At 45.2% G+C, this 18,769-nt stretch overlaps 2 protein-coding genes across 3 annotated transcripts; one reads left to right on the top strand and one right to left on the bottom strand.

Annotated features, from left to right (window-relative positions):
- Positions 1-203: 203 nt before the first annotated feature.
- Positions 204-4,811, bottom strand: LOC307234812 (cyclin-dependent kinases regulatory subunit 1). The gene is made up of 4 exons (XM_080006676.1): positions 4,454-4,811; positions 4,161-4,228; positions 3,822-3,949; positions 204-954 (listed from the first exon to the last, which is right to left on the bottom strand). The coding sequence occupies exons 2-4, from the start codon at positions 4,217-4,219 to the stop codon at positions 908-910; spliced, it is 234 nt and encodes a 77-aa protein (XP_079862802.1). The 5' UTR covers positions 4,220-4,228; positions 4,454-4,811; the 3' UTR covers positions 204-907.
- A 1,214-nt stretch (positions 4,812-6,025) lies between these two features.
- pbxip1a (pre-B-cell leukemia homeobox interacting protein 1a) lies at positions 6,026-16,089 on the top strand. Of its 2 annotated transcripts, none has more exons than XM_080006566.1 (10): positions 6,026-6,222; positions 7,779-7,881; positions 8,598-8,682; positions 8,769-8,836; positions 9,135-9,768; positions 10,217-10,465; positions 11,243-11,286; positions 11,810-11,905; positions 12,105-12,285; positions 12,906-16,089. In XM_080006566.1, the coding sequence occupies exons 2-10, from the start codon at positions 7,810-7,812 to the stop codon at positions 13,958-13,960; spliced, it is 2,484 nt and encodes an 827-aa protein (XP_079862692.1). In that variant the 5' UTR covers positions 6,026-6,222; positions 7,779-7,809; the 3' UTR covers positions 13,961-16,089. The 2 variants fall into 2 exon arrangements, with proteins under 2 accessions (XP_079862692.1, XP_079862693.1); XM_080006567.1 differs by lacking the exon at positions 6,026-6,222 and adding an exon at positions 6,273-6,417.
- Positions 16,090-18,769: the final 2,680 nt, after the last annotated feature.

Genomic DNA, 18,769 nt, shown 5'->3' with positions numbered 1-18,769 from the left:
CACAATTTTCCTCCAAGACGTCGACCACGTTTCTAATCTTTGAATTGAGGCGATTCCCCGATAGCCAATTCATCCTGGACGTATAGGATATCAGGCGGCTACAGGCGGGAAGACGTGTTTTCGATGCCGTGGAGACTGAAATGCATTTCCCGAAACACAAGCAAGGACATTAAAAACTTAACTTTTATTTCAGAAAGGCCATAACACATAAATAGAGCTTCTGATTGGGACTTCCACAAACACTGGGACCATTTTGTGTAAAATAATCCAAGCCTGATGTATTACAATCTTAAAAAAAAGTATGCCAAAAATGCATTTTACATTGTCTTGGGAGGGAGGATCCATGATTCGGTCTGTTTTTATTTTTCATGTGTGCATGATAAGTATTGTTAAATGCCAGGTTGTCATTTAAACTAAGCAGCAACATGTCACATAAAAAAAAATCCCCAGAATTATTTGGCCACTTCAGTCAAGATTTGATTCAAGCGTGATGTGAACAGTGTGGTACACAACCACTGAATCACTTTTACCGTTCAATTTTTTTTTCTTTTCAAGTTTCCTCCCTACACAGACCTCGGTATTATTCATAGTTGCTCCAAAAAAGCTGGAAGGCGGTCCAGACAAATTCAGAAAAAAGACAGACAGAACAGGGACAGTGTGAGAGGGCGGATGGCGTGTCGCAGTCTTTCTTCCAGAGAAGAGTGATTTGATCCCCATCGCCGAAAAACTCATTGTCGACAAGTCGTCTCAATGAGTTAGAGTCAAGTCTTTCTCCGGGTCCAAGGTGATCAGACGCTTCCGGTAATGCCCCCCCCCCCAAAGAGAAAGAGAAAGAGAGAGAGAGACTGTGGCCGCTGCTCGGAAGACGAGGTGATCCTGACCTTCTTGGAACCTTCTGCAGCGGATCTCACTTCGTGCTGGGCAGCGGGCGGCGAAACAGCAGGATGTGGGGCTCTGGGTGAAGGCAGGGTAGGAACAAAAAAGTAAAAAAATAAAATAATTTACAATTATATAAAAGCAAGTGGCGGCGAGTGGGCGTTGCTGTGCGGTGTTCTCAGCTTCCCTGTGGGCTTGGGGCTTTTCTGTGGGTGTGCGGTGCCCTGGGCTCCTGAATGTTCTCGTGCCCGCGAGGTCCCCGCGGCCGGCTGCCAGGCCCTCCTGCTGCCCGGAGGCACTACGATGCGTTTCTGGCCGCAGACAACGGAGCTGACCGGAACTAATCCTGTGCCCTCACTGGTGGACAACAAACTGGACTGGACTGGACACATGGGAGCCCTGCACAAGGAGGGCCAGCGCCAGCTGTATTTCCTGCGGAGGCCCAGGGACTTTTGAGTGTGCCGGACGGCCCCGTCACACGTATATGGATATTTTTTGAAACGTAGTATTTTCTCTGAGTCCTGGCCTCCCGTCCACACAAAAACTGTGTTTAAGGAACCGAAGACGAAGCTTTCGGACGCCTCCTCCCATGCGTCAGGAACCTACGAGCGACGACCGACGCCCGTTGTGTTGTCCGTGGTGTCGCTATTTAAAGTTAAAAAAAAAAAAAAAAAAGTCTCTCCAACTTTAGGAATCGCACCCATACAGTGCCGTGTGTGAATATTATGATTACAACGCTCAAGAAGCTCAAGCACGCGTCGCTCCTAATGTTCTCCTTTGACATCCAAGTTTTGAGATATTACGAGGGCATTTTAAAATTGTTTTTCACTTTCCCGTGAGGACAGAGTTTCATTTTTCTTAACGGAGGGAGAAAAACCTGTATACGTGTGGACAGGGCCTGAATATCTTTTACCCGTCTGTGGTGGCCAGTGCGGTGTTCTCCGCGGTGGTGTGCTGCAGCATCAAGGCGGCTGATGCAAAGAAGCTGAACACGCTTGTTAAGAAAGCTGGTTCAGTCCTTGGTGTCACTCTGGAGGTGGCCAATAAAGGGATCAGAACCAAACTATTGGCCACCCTCCCACCCCTACCAAGTGCTCCAAGGAGCGCTAACGAAGGTCTTTTCTGCCTGCCGCCACCAGACGATATCACTCCTCTATTACAAAAAAATAAGAAATTACAACATTTGTACATAAAGCGGAAGGTTGGATTTGTTAATACAGAGGTGTAGGTTTGCTGTGTACTGTTGTTTTTTGTATTTTTATTCTGAAGAGATGGGACTTCAGTATTGAAACGTGGCACTGTAGTGAAACTGAAACTGTCAGCATAAGGGAAGTATTAATTTTACATTCCTAGGCCCCAAGAGGAATTGGTGTTTAATTGTTCCGACGACTCATCTGCATTTATAATTGCCATTCTATAATTGTGACACACTTATTGCATTTACTGGAAATGAATCAAACCATTACCTGTGACAACAGATTTAGAAGCCTTGGGCTAATTTAAGCCCCTCATTGGCCAATTGTCAAGGAATCAACACCAATGCATGTAATCTTCCCTGGGTGTGATTTGAGAACTGAGGGTTGTTCGGTACCCAAATGTTTCATTTGAAGCATTTAGGTTGTCCGCTTTTGTACCTCAAACATCTGCAAATATATTTTCGGTCATAAGTCCAACGAGGCCTTTTCACTCTCCATCCATTGTCTTTCTAAAGTCCAACAGCAATTGCCAGACCTCATGGTGACCATCTGACCAGCCAAAAATATATCTCAAAATTTCTTATACATCGACTTCTTGACACCAAGACAAAACTCATTTCCATCGGCTACACACTGCAGGAAGGTTCGACTTGAAGGCCCATAAGAACATTATTAACCACAACAGCAGCAGGTAGATGAGAATGTCCCAATAGAAGATATATTTCCATTAGCAGTTTCCCACTCAATAAAGTTCCCACTCGATAATAAAGTTCCTGGATGTACAATACAAAAATACTTTATTAAACTGACGTGGGTATTTATTTATTTTTATTTTTTATTTTTTTTAAACACCTCAGATTGGGGTGACAGGTCAGTCTTCTGTCAGGCGTCAGAAGATAACGGCAGACAAAGATACAAATGGGAACAACCGTTGTGGATCTTTGGAGACGGACAACAGACAGTGGATGGGCACGCGCTGACATATGCCGGAGGCCGCAAATCCAGAGAGAAAGGTGTCAGATCTAAACTAGAAACCAGATATGGAGGCAACCTGTGTTTTCCCTTCAAAGACTTAACGCCAGCTGCTCAGACACACATCAAAACATCCACGGGCATTGTCTAGGAATGGGCGTTTCCGCGGCAGGCGTATCTTGTCTAAAGTAATTACCCTCCAGTTTCACTGGAGCACTTTGCATGTAAATAAAGCATGGTTCACTGGAAAAAAAAACAAAGAAACAAAAAAAAAAAACATTGGCAGGTGTTTAAGCCTAAAAGACCTTCAAAGCCATATCGAAACAACTATATTCAACTTTAATAAACCTAGATACACCTACATGCACACAGATACTTCAGATTCAAACCACTGTATTGAAGCCCACACCACCAGATTTTGTCAATAACATTCCTCTTGTGGTATTTTTCAGGATGACTGCACTAGACCCTGACCAAAAAAAAAAAATCACAGCATAAAAGGGACACGTGGCATTCCCACACACACACACACACACACACACACACACACACACACACACACACACACACACACACACACACACACACACACACACACACACACACACACACACACACACACACACACACACGTCTATGGATGGATGTTTGAATAGATCGGGGCAAACTCGAAAACTGATAATTTCTTATTGTAAATTGAAATGAAAGGCAAAAGTCCGCTTAACAACGGTATAAGCTCTGTTTGCAGTGGAAACCTCCCAAGCAGCAGCAATATACCTGGCTGGTGGATCATGTAGTGGACCCATCCTTGGCTCTGCTGGACCCCCAGGTTCCTCCATTCGGTCTCCGACATCAGGTGGGTTTTTGGCACCCGCTTGGCAATATCCTTCGGCAGCATCACGTGCCTAAAAATCACATTTAGAGTAGTTATATACGAAGCCAGTGTTATTCTACAATGAGGGGTTTTCAAAAAAGTGGGTGAGTGGTGTCACATGGCAGCTGCTGCCGGCAATATCACACAGTCTAAAACAGTTATAGTAGCATGACATTGATCTTACACTCATTTGAATTGATGTCATAACTATGACAAAATGGCAACACACAGACACAGCCTACCTGTACTCGTATTTCTCATCGTCATATTTATCCGAGTAGTAGATTTGTTTCTGGGACATGATGAGGACCTGTTGAAATAAAGAGCGAATGTAATATCTCCACCAGTGCAGATTATGTCACATTCCAAATGTAAACAAACCGAAATAAACGTCCATGTTAACTTCATCAACATGGCAGGGGGCTGTTTGATCAGCTAACCAACAGGATGACGTTAGAGTTAAGTAACTAACTTGCAATACTTGGCTTGGACTAGTCCCTGTGGCACCACGCTCACAATATACTGCGGCACTTACGTTTTATGGTAAATATATGGGTCAGGTGGATGTATTTATCCGAGTTTCTTCGTCCTAAATACTGGCGTGACCGCCGCGGCTTTGTTTCCCTCTCGATTCAGGCTGGTCCCGCCCGTCGTCTTCAAAAAGCCCTCGCCGCCTCCTATTGGCCAAGGCACTAGCAGAGCTCCTCTCCTATTGGTTCGTCCTGGCTGAAGCAGGAAGTAGTCACGGCACGGTATCGTTTCGTGGTTGGACGGGAAACCGGTAGCGGAAGTAGGTCACTATTTGTTTTGCAATAAAACATAAACACGGTGTCGCTGTCTGCTGTGAATGATCCACACGATGTTAGTGGTGAATTTATGAATATTACACCAAATTAAATGTGTATGTAAACCGGATAGTGCCAACGTGCTAGGTTCTCTAATATGATGGAAGAAAGTAAATAAATAAAACGTCAAACACAATTACTTTATAGCCCAATATGTTACCCTAATGCCACACGAAACGGGTAATTTATCGCCTAAATTGATGACCAAAAACTGACATTCTTTCTGACATTTAGGCCCACTTCTTTTTGTGTAAGCATTTTGTTTGTTTGGTTTTTTTCTTTTTTATTATTTATTTTTTAGGCAGCTTATTACTATTATTATTATTATTGTTATTATTATTAGTAGTAGTAGTAATAGTAGTATTAGGCAGCTGGTTATTATTATGATTATTATTAGGCAGCTGAGTATTATTATTATTATCACTACTCCTACTACGATTTGATTTCCATCTATTAATTTAAAGTACTTTGGGTTGCATGATGTGTATGAAAGGTTCTATACAAAAAGAGGTCGTGAATATTATAACATCATTATAATTATTTGACTTAAGTTGTGTCAGGGTAACAAAAAAGGTGACGTGGATGATTATTATAGGGCAGCTGATTATTTTTATTGTTATTCTTACTAATATTGTTACTTTTTGATTTCCTTCTATTAATGTAAAGTACTTTGGGTTGCATGCTGTGTATGAAAGGTGCTATACAAAGAGATCATTATTTTATTATCATTATTATTATTTGACTTGAGTTGTGTCAGGGTAACAAAAAAGATGAAGTCATGAAATAGATGATTATTATAAGGCAGCTGATTATTATTATTGTTACTCTTATTAATATTATTACTATTTGGTACCCTTCGATTAATGTAAAGTACTTTGGGTTGCGTGTTGTGTATGAAAGGTGCTATATAAATAGTGATCATTAACATTGTAATTACTATTATTATTATTTGACTTTAGTTGTGTCAGGGTAACAAAAAGACGAAGTGATGAAATGAATGGCCTTATCCATGCAACAGGAGTGCAGGGGTTGTCCATTCCGGCAAGTCCCTCGACAAATATAGCTCTGTAGACGTGTCAACGCACGGCTGGTCGCCATTGCCTCCCCATCCCGTATATATATAAATATGCGCGTAGCTTTAGTGCTGAGTTCACCCACTCGAGCTCGCGAAAAGAGAAATATCTGTCACCTGCCACTCTCACCTGCGAGCGTCAATCAAGATTGAGATTCGCGTCCACTTCCGGGTCCCGACGCGGCATTTCGACCCGATTGGCCCTCCCGCGGCAGGGGGCGTCGCCCAACGCGGCCTGCGCCCGACGCCCATTGGCCGGGGCGCCTCCTCGCGGTTGTGACGCAGCTCGGAATTCCCAAAGTTCTCCAAGTTCACGGGAAGAGCGGCGGACGCGACGGAGACGCGCACAACACCGACCGCCGCGGGATTTACGCCGATTCCGAGCGAGTGAGTGGAACCCCCCCCCCCCCCCGCCCCGCCCCCCGCGGTCCACGGCGTAGCGGAGTCGAACACGAGGGGGGCGGGAGCGGGAGCGCCCGGCGCACCGTCCTTTGTTTACCATCACGAGCGGACGCTGGGTTTAGCCGCGGCCACAGCCATTTAAACCCCGTTACGTGTCCCCGTGAGCCCGCCGACTCGTCAGTGAGTACTAATCCGCGTCCGCCTGGGTCGGGCCGCGGTGGACGCTCGCGTCTCGGCCCGACCCGCCGTCGGTCATTTAAGCGCGACGGACAGATTCGACGGGACCGCGGTGAACGTTCAACGGCCCCGGCTCCGGGACCAGCGACACGTCCGGAGCCTTCGCTCCCGTGGGATGCCGAGTAGCGCGGACTCGGTCCGGCGAGGCGAGCGAACGCCGCGGTTGAAATGTTTTTAAATGAGTCGGGTGTCGGGAGCCACTCCGGCAGAAGAGTGAACGCTCGATTCACACGCTGAAAATAATTCCTGAGGACCAAGTTGCCGCGGGAGGGGGCCGAGACCAAAGACTTCAACATCATTCATATCGAACGCGGCTCATTGACGCGTCGCCTTCCACCGAACATGACACATTGGACCGAATTCAATGATTCCAGCGAGAATTCCACCCACGCTCCAAACTCGCCGACTCTTCCCGCTCTCGCGCGTCGCTCAACGGGAAGTTCTCCCTCGTCCAATTTGCGTCACACAAACCGAATTAAATGGACGAAGGGTCGGGACAATTGAACGAATCTGTTTTTATGTGTTGTTTGGGTTTTTTTTTGTTTTTTTCTTACCGAGTGAGTCGTCAAGAACCGAATCTAAAAAGAAGGAGCTGTCTATATAAGTTGTGTCGGCAACACTCCGCCCATTATTCCCTGCGTGCAGCTGACCGTTACACTTGTTATGTCATGTAATGTCGTCGTTTCCAACTAGAACGCTATTTCATTGCATTGTACAAAGAAATAAAGACGCACTTGGTCGTTTTATGACAGAGTGTGCATGGGCTATTCAACTGGCGGCCCATTAGTGTAGATAGGAGGTGCGTTCGCAATAAACTAGAAATCACCATCGCGTCACCATCTCAACCAATCGCAATCGTCTGTCAAAGTTCTGTGTTTTCCTCAATCCTCTGGTATATTACACGTGTGTTATCTGGCTGCTAAACCCAAGGACCACGCGGGGAAACATATTGATGCATTGGAAAATGTATCAAAATATTTCTTGATAGTCCGATAAACGTGAGAAATACTTGATGGCTGGGTGATGTCATTAAAAAAAAAAAAAGTAAATTAAAGATTTGAAAGTGAAGCCACACCATTTCAACAACCAAAAAGATGACGAAAAAGTCGAAAATCTGCCCCCTTACCGAATAGCCCTGCACGATACCATACTGTACTGTATTTCTACATATAATAGTGTTCCATTTTCAGTGTTATTACCCGTGCAAAGATCTTAACGTTGGCCAGCACACATGGCCAGATACACATGGTCATGGCATGAAATACTGTACGTGCCATTATTTACTGTTATTTTTCTGTATTCAGGACACTGAGCCTGCAGAGCCTGAGGAGGGCGATGTCAGACAACAGCAGCAGCACCGGCAGCAGCAGCTCCTCAGCACACAGCTGGACTCTCCTCTCCCCGGAGGTAGGAAACCTGGCCGGTTGCTCAATGAGTACAGCCCTGATGTGTGGTTTACATTAGCCCAACATTGTCACTGTGGCTGTAGAATGTCATTCCTTATGGCAGGGATGGACCAAAAGACTGTCAAAATACTCTCAAGATTTTCAATTTTCTCAAACATTGCACTACATTGCACAGCAAACATTGGACAACATTGCACAACGACTATATATATATATAATTTCTGTTGTTTCTGATTTTTTTAAATGCTGTATAGATTTTTTTTTTCATTTCTATTTTTATTTTATATTTAAATGCATCGTGAATCTTATCCCTTTTTAAAATTGTTCTATTGTTCTATGTTCTATTGTTCTATTTGTACTATGCCCAGCACGGTTTCTGGAGGTTGCCAAAAAACATTTCACAACATGCTATGCTGTGCAATATGTATGTGACAGATAAATCTTTTGAATTTGAATTTGAATCACACATTCAAAGAGTGTTTGTTCCATCCAGGAGCACACTCTCAATAAACCTTGAACTAAGGGATGCCACGATTCTCTTAAGATCCAGAAAAATCTTCTGGAACTGGAAAATCCCAGCCGAAGTCTGTGTGTATGGCAAATGTATGGCAAAAATTTCTCAATCACCGCTGCCAAACAGTAATTGTCAGGGTTTATTTTTAAGGACATTCTGAGTCTCCTATTGGTCTGATACCCGTGGTTCTTTGTGCTCCACAGGAAGTTGCCGTGGAGAACGTCGGCCCCGTGGATGACGGCACCGAGAGCCTCAGCGATGTCCCCAGCCTGTCTGAGGAAGTGGCAGGTGCGGCGAAAGAATATGAGCGCATTAACAAACTATTGTATTATCAGTCAGGTGAATTCATTGATATGAACCGGATACTATTTTAGGAGCCGCCGCCGAGATCAAGCCCGGCGAGAGCCTAGTGGAGACGATCCTGTCCGAGGAGGGCCACGAGGTCAGTTTACAGCTGATCGTACTATGGTCCAGTCAACGATACAAGCAGAAATATGCATCTGCGAAAATACACACAGATTTCTTTGGATGCAGGGCAGGGTTTCTGGCAGTGTCTGAGGTGGAAATGAATATATTTCAATATATAAACATATTTGTTATAATGACGTCCAGTAACATTTTAAGATTCGTTTTCAAGTAGTTTTCAGAGCCCGTTAACTGTTGCTTTTTAGATGTCAGTGCCGCGCCTTGGTCCTGGCATTGATCCGAGTGTGCGTTTTGATGCATTTATCTTTTACCAGGTGTGTCAGGAGACGTCGCCCGACGCCAGCGAGGGTCCAATCTCTCCCAGCCCAACCAACCCCCTGCCCTTCCCAGACCCCGACCCGGAGAGCCAGCCTCCCGTCATCCACGACATCGTCGCCAGCTCCCCGGGCGACAACGAGCTCCTCGGCGCCGTCCCGTTTGCCACCAACATGGGGACGCCTTTCCACATTCCTGACACGGAACCGCCTCTCGCCGAGCTCGAGTCCGAGTCCGAGCCCGAGTACGAGGCCGAGCCCGAGTACGAGGCCGAGCCCGATTCTGAGCCTTCATCAACTCCTCCTCCCGCTCCTGAGATGCCTCTCCCCACAGAACCAGCACTCAAAATACCCGCCGCCGTGGGACCAATTCCCGAGAGCTCTGTCCTCCCCGCCGCTGAGCCAGAGCTCAACAGCCGCGCAGAGACCCCTACCGCCGGAGATACGCCCTCTCCTGCCGAAGCAGATCTCGGCTCCTCTCCGGAAAGTTCTGAAGCTCCGAGCGAAACTGCAGAGAGCCCCTTCGCCAGCACTTCCTACCCAGAGACCCCGGGATCCATGGAGGCTGCAGAAGAGGTGGAGAAGGAGGAGACAGAGCTGCCTGAGAAAGCCTCTCTGGTTGAACATGAAGAAGGTATTTGGCCGTGGGAGGTTTCGGGAGGGAAAGCAGCAGTGCACATACAGCGGTGGGTGGCATCCGTCAGGTAGAACAGGGATTACAGATTTCCAAGTAACGTCTCAGGCCAATCTTAAATCTCCAGACAGGTTTTAGCTGAAGTCTAGAGGTCATGGTTGTGGCACGCTTGAAGAAAAAGGGCCCTTGAGCCAACTCGCTTCCCACTCATTGTGATTGACATGTTGAGAGAATCAGAAACTGGCAGAATGCCCTGATGGGGAAATGCGTTGACATGTGCCTAATTGGTCCCACGTTGGCGATCACAACATGGTTCATGAAGGTATTTTGGGTTTCTTTAAATGCCATGCTTTAAATTGCACATCTGTCTCAGAAACCGGCTGCATTCTACACAATTATGTAATACCACCGACCCATTGTGCAGGATAATAAAGATTTGATTTTCCAGCTCCCGCGGAGCCTGCGGGTTTCTTCGACTTTGCCAAAGGCGACACGAGCAGCGACGACGATGGACTGAGACGGAGGAACGTCTCCTCCTTGGACGCCCAGAGACCCAGAACCTCCGACGAGGAAGAGGAGGAGGAGGAGGTGGAGTTTAAGATGGCGGAGAAGAAAGAGGAAAAGAGCGGGTTTTCTTTCACCAAGTTCCTGGTGGGAGCGCTGGTTTTGCTCTGCCTGGGATCGCTCTTCCTCTCAGGTGAGTTGGACGAGCTGCTCCCCAAATCACTAAACTGCCTCTGGATTTCAAGCCCAGGCAAGAAGCGTTCCCATGGCCTACAGTAAAGCAAGTCCCAATGCAGTGCAGTGAGGTTATAACGCATTGTCTAGCTAGTAGTTATTATTCAAATCAGAACCTGCGTGCACACTTTCAGTCAAATTAATCTTTAAAGCTTTGGATCAAAGTTTAAATTGATTATTTTGCTTGGCAAGTGTGATTCAAAATTGCGTCCAGCAGAACTATTACTTCTCTCTTTAGCAAATAACGCTAAGAGTGTATAACCACCTCTGGGCTGCAGAGTGTCACCCGTCGACAGGTGTCTTCTCTGACCTGGATCCCTATAGGTCTCTAGGTCTAAATGCTGCTAATCTGGTCCGACCCCTGGCGCACAAGCAGCACATCGTGGCATTTTGCCCGAGTGTGCGCACACATTCGTACAAGAGCACAGTGTACGTTTTTATTCCATATTGTCAGCCATTCTGACTATTAATGTCAAATCTTATTTTCATTGATTTTAGTGGACTGGAGAAGTAACATTAAAAAGGGATTAAGGCAAAGATAATGTCATCTTTCCCTCTTTTTCTGTATTGGTATTGACGACATACCATCTAACCCAAAGACACATTCCCCACAACAAGCCCTTATTGCCAGGTTCAATTTAACAAGGTGTGGCGTTTTTGATGGCAGACTCAGTCTCTGGCAGCAGTGTGTGTGTTGTAACACGTGTATGACCGCCACTGTTTCTTAATTTGACAGATGACTTTGACTTGTCTGAGCCGAGTGACGGAGAACGAAACCAGGTTTGTCCCTTTATCTGCCGTCTCTCTCTCTCTCTCCATTTTTTCAGCGTTGGTTTGTTGTGTTGTAGAATATGTTGAAAATGCACGCTATGTCAAGAATGTAGTAATAATAATAATAAGTAACACCAAAGGTGTGTTGCTTAAAATGATGAATATGCGATGGTTACTAATAAAAATGCTGCCAAATTTTCATCAGCTCCTTTTTATGGTTAATATGCTGCATTTTAATGGAATATAAAAAGTAGTTATCAGCAGGCCACACCTTAATACCGGCTTAAAGTAGTAGCTACAGAACTGCGGTTGCTTTTCCCTTGTTATTTGTCATTCCATTTGGGATATGTCCTATAAAATAAGGCTTTGTAACCATAACTAATATCTGGTTGGAGTACCTTGTTGTTCCGATGTTTATATTTCTATCCATATAACCATGCAACCATACTTCAGCACACCACTGCCCTTAAAAGCACAGCCTTTTGTTGAATACGTATTTAGAATGTTCACATATTTTCCATTTATTTAACAGAATTGGCCCGGTGGTGATCCGCAGGCTATGAAAGAGATATTGGAAAAACTGACGCAAGAAAACCAAAAAATCTCCCAGCTAGAAGCCAAGCTACAAGTGAGTCCGCAGATCCTTCTGTTCTTTTTCACCCAGTTTCTCCCAGCAGCTTTTAGGTTACATTCAAATATACTCCTCACAGTATAACGATTCAAGATAACACTTTCTGTACTTTCTGTGTAATGCACGCCGCATCAAGTATTATTAGTTACACAATTATTGTTTTTATTTGATTTCCCCATTATACCATTCACTTTAGTCCCAGAAAGAAGAATTAGATTTGGCACTGCAGGCAGCAGCAGCCAAGGGGGATGAGAAGCGTAGAGAGGATCTGGAAAAGGAAAATACCCTGATGAAGGATGAGTTGTCCTCTCTCCCTGGCCTGAAGGAGGAGCTGGAGACTCTACGGGCGAGAGTGACCGAGCTCACCCAGCTCACAGGTATGGCCAAGAAAAACCTCTGGCGCAGGTGCAGTCAGGGGTGTCATGCGAGCCAAAATTCTGGAGGGGGGCATGGGGGTGGGGGGTGTTTATACATCTCTTTTCTGGCAGGTCAGGCTAACATGGTGGCGCGTACCATTACCGGTGAACAACGTTCCCTTTGTATAGATTATTTTAGCACGTGTATGGTTTTAAAATTACTTTTAAGCCCAAAGTTGCGTATTATAAGCGGACTTGGCAACTCTGTCGCGAACCTGCGTGCCTACCAATTTCATCCTGCAACTTTTGAACAAAACCATTAGCATAGGGAAAGGGGGGGTGGGGGGGGTGTGTGACTTGAGGTATGATCTGTGCCAAACTTTAAAATTTACCTTTGATTCATAATAATAAATGACCACAACTATATATTATAAAAATAATAGTAATAAAATAAAATAAAATCACAAAAAATCCAGTTGTCAAAAATCTTAAATGCATGATGCCCCAGTAATTCATTAATATATAAAGGCAGCACCACCTGCATGTTGAGTGATTTGTCTACCAGAGTGCTTAGCCACTGAATATAAACTGCCACGACAGAAAAAAGTGAATAGAAGACTGATGTGACGCTTCCTCCACAGCTATTCAGGAAATAGCCAAGACTCCAAACCCAGTCTCTCACCCTAGTGGCCAACCTGGGAAGAGCAACCAAAAGACGACAGGCCCTGGGAGGACGGACCCAAAGGAGGGAGAACGGCTGAAGACAGAACTCCAAAGGCAGAAGGTTCTCTTGGAGGGGAGCAAGAAAAGGCTGGAGGAGATGAAGAGGGAAGGAGGAAGCAGGAGAGGTGTCAGGGATGGTCTGGAGGAGATCCAAAAGCAGCTCTCTGAGCAAGTGGAGCAGCTGGGAGAGAGGAAGCATGGGGAGGCCAAGCAGAGTGGGCACAGAGGTAAGGAAAATGTCCGGGACCACCGGAAAAAAGAGGACAAGAAAGAGAGGAGAAGCGACAAAGACTGGAAGCGCGGCAAAGAAGGAGGCGTCGGTGACAAAGAAGAGAAGAAAGAGAAGGACCGGAAGCCACACAAGCAGAATGCCCACAAAGAGGCCTGGAGGAGAAACCAGGATGAGTGGGAGAGGAAGAAGGATGACCGCAGGATGGACCGGGAGGAAAGGAGGAAGCAGAAACCCTGGCATGGTCAACCGGTCCAGAACGGCCAAAGTCATCCGGTCAAGAAGAACGGCTACAGCCACAAGCAGCACCATCACCAGCCCCACACGCCTCAGCGGCTCGACCACAGCGACTTCTGGAGACACCAGGCGGAGAAGCTCGGACGAAATGTCCGCCCCCAGGCGAGATGCGGAACGGTGGAGAGCTGCGCCCACCGGGAGGGCCTCTACCCCGTGGAGCTGTCCGAGTTCGAGGAGCTCCTGGAGGGCTACCTGAGCAAGCTGGAACGCTCTCCCGCCGAGGGCAGGGACGAGCTCCGGAAGCTGACCGCCGGCTTCTTCCAAGACGGCGTGTTCATCCACGACAGGGTCCGGTTCGGTGACTTTGCCGAGGACGTGGCCGACATCCTGGAGGACATGGCCGACATGCTGGACGACGAGGGAGAGGGCGGCGACAATGACGCCCTGGAGGAGGAGATGGAGGAGTTTGAACGAGAGTCGCTGTGGAAGTTTTCCGCCACCACCTAGATAGAGGCCCCAAGGGGAAATGGACTAAATAAAATATCTGGATGCAGCAGAGCGTCTCCTCGACGGAGTCATGTTTGTAGTACAATTTGCTTCTGGTACAGAGAGTGTTTGTGCCTCCTGTGAGCGTGTTCCTCCACATCTGTAATTATAAGCTAGAGTCTTATTTGTTATTTTGGAACTTAGATGTTGTTACCAAACTCTGTCAGGTTGTGTCTCCCAATCGCATAGTCCTACGATGGAGCTGTGATGTGTGGGTTTGACTATACTGTACAGTATTTTCTTAAACCTATTGCATGGTGGAGTTTATTACATAGGTTTCATAGAGAAGTGAATGGTTGGGGGGCGGGGGGGGGGCAGCACAAAACATAGCGGATTCAAATAGTATTTGCAAATAATTATTACTGAGTGTGTTTGAAATTCTAGATCATCAGTTTACATTTACAGCTTTTTGTTAGGTGACTATCGATGAAAGTACGGTTCACCACACTGGTTTTCTGCTTGTTTTTGCGTGTTTGCTTGATCTTTCTGCTGCGATTTGGTGGTGAAACGTTTCTACGGCTTAGTGGATCAGCCGTTGCAGACCCCACCCTCCTTTTACCCCCTAACAGGCTCAAAATACGCTTAATATGTTATGCAAATACTGTTTTCCTAAGTGTTAAGAGCTCGAAGACAAGAGGATCTGATCCCAGATCTTTTAGATCAGATGAGATTAGAACCAGATCAGGTCAGACCGGTTCTCTCTCAGCAGAGAGACGAGGGCAAACACACTGTGTGTTGTTTTAGAGCCCTTGGCGTTTGACTTCTTGGCTTTACTGCGTTTTACTCAAATGCAAATGTCAAGGAGAGCCAGAAACCAGACGTAGCTCCCTCTATGTCAACGCTGCTCCGAAACAGCACCCCACCACTTTGGCACTTTGTCTCACACATTTACATTTACTTCGCAGAGCTATTTATCCTGTTTTGATCACTACGAAGGAGTTCTCTAGACTACTGATTCACTGTCATCTTGCTTTTGAACGTTGCCTCGGCAGACGTCCCAACGCGCGATGCACATGTTTTCGGACACTTAAAACATTAACGTTAATGAGAGCGCTCCAAAATTCTCTAGTCCCTTGAAACATTATTATTATTATTATTTTTTTTAATTTATGACATAATGATTGATAATATGAGAAAGTTGATCCTCTGTCCCGATGTTCCACGCAGTGTCACAGAAATGACTGTGTGAACAGGTTATTAGTTATTTAGTAACTTATAGTTTGTTATTCCCATTAGGACTTTATGAGCGCTGCGCAATATTTTTTTTTTCATGGAGTTTAACTACCTTGAGTGGATCAAAAGGCTTAAAAATGAACGCATGAAGCCTCTACAACAAGGCCAAAAGCCAAAGGTTTTATGTCTTTGTTACCCCCTTCCTACTCTCATTACGTTTACTTTGACATATTTCCCTCTTCAGGTGGATGTGAAGTTTAAAGCGACAGAACTGATTGTGAGTTCATACATTTCAGTCGTGTTGTTTGTGCCCAAAATTCAATTCATCGATGTTTTCTTTTGTGTTTGTGGTTAGTTTTGTTTTTGGTCACCGCACCGTGACAATGTTTGAGTCATTAGAAGAAGTGAATGTAAAACCTTTATATATTTAATGTGAAAGTGCTGATGAAGGTACCAAGTGTTTGATTCTATAAGCTTATTTGTCAGCGACTGCTTATGTGCCTTTTGTTCTTAAAAAGGTGTTGAATGGGTCGAAAGGAGTACATGGTTAAAATGTCAGTTTACAAGAGAACACAGTTTTACTGCGTTTTCGGGCAGGTAATGAATGTAAGGTGGTTTACACATCATGGAGTGTTGTCATGTATTTGTTTGTATTCTTTGCTGCATGTGCAGAGAAAACAACATACTGGTTGGAAATGGCAATGAACCCCAATTTTAACATTTAAATGTAAAAAAACATTTAAAAACTTTATCCTTGGCACAATACAAGGGCTTTGGTGTGAAGTGTTCAGGTTCTGTTGGAGATATGCATGAAAAACAGATAAATACATTAGTACGAGTATTTCTTGCCCTCCCTGATATAAATGGTCTCTTTGCTTAGCTGGCCAGTGTTAAGTTTAATAAAGTTTTCACCATTACATATTGCCGTCTAATTTGTTTCATATGTGCGTATCACAAAACAATCTCTCATTCACTTTATGGACTTCTACAGCACAATCAGTTTTGAGATTGTGAAGTCGAAGCTCCTTGAAAAACCATCCAAGAGACGCAGCGGACGCCAAAGGTTTCTTTACTGTTTCAACAGAGAATAGCTGTTAAATCCAGATTCCACTTTGAAAAACAAACAAAAGCACATAGGCCGTGAGATTGTTTAAGTAACGAGGTAGAATGACTGATATAGGCCCGCTGACATGAAAACAGTAGGCAATACAACAAGAATGAAATAAAATGCCAATTACAGTTAACATTTAGTTTAAAAAAAATATGCCAAAGTACACTAAACCTACTGATAAAAAAAATATAACCTAGATATAACAGCAGAAAAAATTAAGATATAAATGAACAAGACCGCAAAACAGAAAGGGTCCTACGTGCTATACAACAACAGTAACTTATGGAATAAGGAGTGAAGCTGAAAGATGACATTAAATATAATAAGCCTTAAACCGTACACAAGATGTCGGCGATAAACCTATGAATCAAAAAATGCTCGTATCTCCAAATGCCCAGCCCTACCCGAGATTTCACCCTTTTGTGCGTGTGACTGCTGTTTCTGGAAGGAAAGGAAATGTTGTAACACATGCCAAGTGGGTGAGTTTTAAGTGGTGATAAAATGGTGTGAGCTGCAGCCAAGACACACACAAACCTCAGTCCACGCCCAGTCACCTGTCCCAGTCCCAGCCCCAGTCCTAACCCTAGTCCAAATACTAGTCCCAGTCCTAACCCTAGTCCAAATCCTAGTGCCAGTCCCAGTTCTAACCGTAGTCCCAGTCCCAGTCCTAACCCGAGTCCAAATCCTAGTCCCAGTCACAGCCCCAGTCCTAACCCTAGTCCAATTCCTAGTCCCAGTCCTAACCCTAGTCCAAATACTAGTCCCAGTCCCAGTTCTAACCCTAGTCCAAATCCTTTTCCCTGTCCTAGTCCTCGTCCCAGTGCCATGCCCAGTCCCACTTCTAATCCTAGTCCAAATCCTAGTCCCGATTCTAGTTCTAATCATAGTCCTACTCCTGGTCCCGATCCCGCTCCCAGACTCTGGTGCAGAGCAGCTGTGTGTGGACCTGCGGATTCCAGTCATTGCCGTCATTCATGTGTCATTCCTCACATAATGCAAGAGTCACAGTGGTTCAGTCTGCCCACATGATGACACACACTTACATTTCCTGATCCAAATTTTTACCTATTCCTTATTTCTTCACCTTTTAACCGTTCTGGATGGAGTACGATTGAAGTACAGGACTGATTTATTTGAGGCAGTTTGAGCCAATCCCAACGACAGAAAGAACACAAGTTACAAAATGCTTCAGAACAGAGGTGATAAAAAGGTGGAGTGGGACACAGTTGAAGGCAACAGATCCACGGATCATGAAGTCCATGGAATTCATGATGAGGAAAAAAAAGCCAGTAGATCATAAAAATGTCATACAAGCGATTTAAAACACCCCTTTCCCGACACACACACACACACACACAGTTTATTTATTAAATATTATATATATTATATATATCCTTCTTATATTATATAATTTTCAGATTTTTGATGATTATTTTCTTATTATTTAATCCTGGTCTTATTATTTATCATCATCTTTTTGTGTTTTTTTGGGGTTGTTTTTTTTCCTACATCCCTTGGAATTTGCACTTTCTTTTATCATTTCACTGCACTGGAAATGTCTGACTGCATGTGACAAATGAAAAACCTCTGATCTCGAGTCTTTCTGGCCTGTATATCTCCTCAGGAGTGGCCTGGGGTGGCACCGGCCACCCCTAGGGTTCTGATTGGCCACCCCAGGTGCCGCCCCCACGAGGCAATCTCAGCTCCGCTGTGCGTCTCCAAACAAAACAAATAAAAACTGTGAGAGATTATGCACAATAGTTACTAAACCGAACATAATAGCTATTGAAGATGTATTTATTTTCCTCAGTTTCCTAATAGAATTAAACAAAAAAAAAAAAAGCCCTGCCACGTAACGGGGAGACTTTCTCAGTCACTCTCTTAACCCCCTCCCAACAACTGAAATTCAGCTATGGTGCGCCACTCCAATGTTTTCAGTGGCCCCATCAGGCAAGCCCTATGAAGATTTTTTTAGGGACGCCACATCAGGTGGGGCCTTCCAGCGTCCAGGAGCCCTCCTGGCCTTAAGTCCTGGGCCTGGAGGGTGGAGGGTCCCGCTGAGAGCCCCTCAGGCTGCAGGCCGGCAGGGGGCAAAACACCTGCCTCAAACTTCTGAATAGATCCACAGTTACTCCTGCCACTGACACCAATGCAGCACTCACAATAATCCAAAATATTTTAGTCTGTCTTTGTGTGTGTGCGTGCATGCGTGCATGCGTGTGTGTGTGTGTGTGTGTGTAGGATCATTTTAAAGTGCCGTTTCCGCACATGTTGCAGATGGGCCGTGTGTTGTGTGTAAACTAGTTACTGCTTGGTCGTGGCAGATTCAGACGCATGATTAGAGTGACGTCCAGACAAGAGATGTTATCTGTGAAGCAATCACCTGGAGTAGGTTCTGTCCTGTCATCAATGTGTGTGTGTGTGTGTGTGTGTGTGTGTGTGTGTGTGTGTGTGTGTGCGCGTGTGGTTTAAAAAGGACAGACTAG

The sequence above is a fragment of the Zeus faber genome, assembly GCF_960531495.2.
Source record: "Zeus faber genome assembly, chromosome: 1".
In the NCBI taxonomy this organism is placed as follows: Eukaryota; Metazoa; Chordata; class Actinopteri; order Zeiformes; family Zeidae; genus Zeus; species Zeus faber.
The sequence above is the reverse complement of the archived record's forward strand: the minus strand, read 5'-3'. Positions and strand labels throughout refer to the sequence as shown.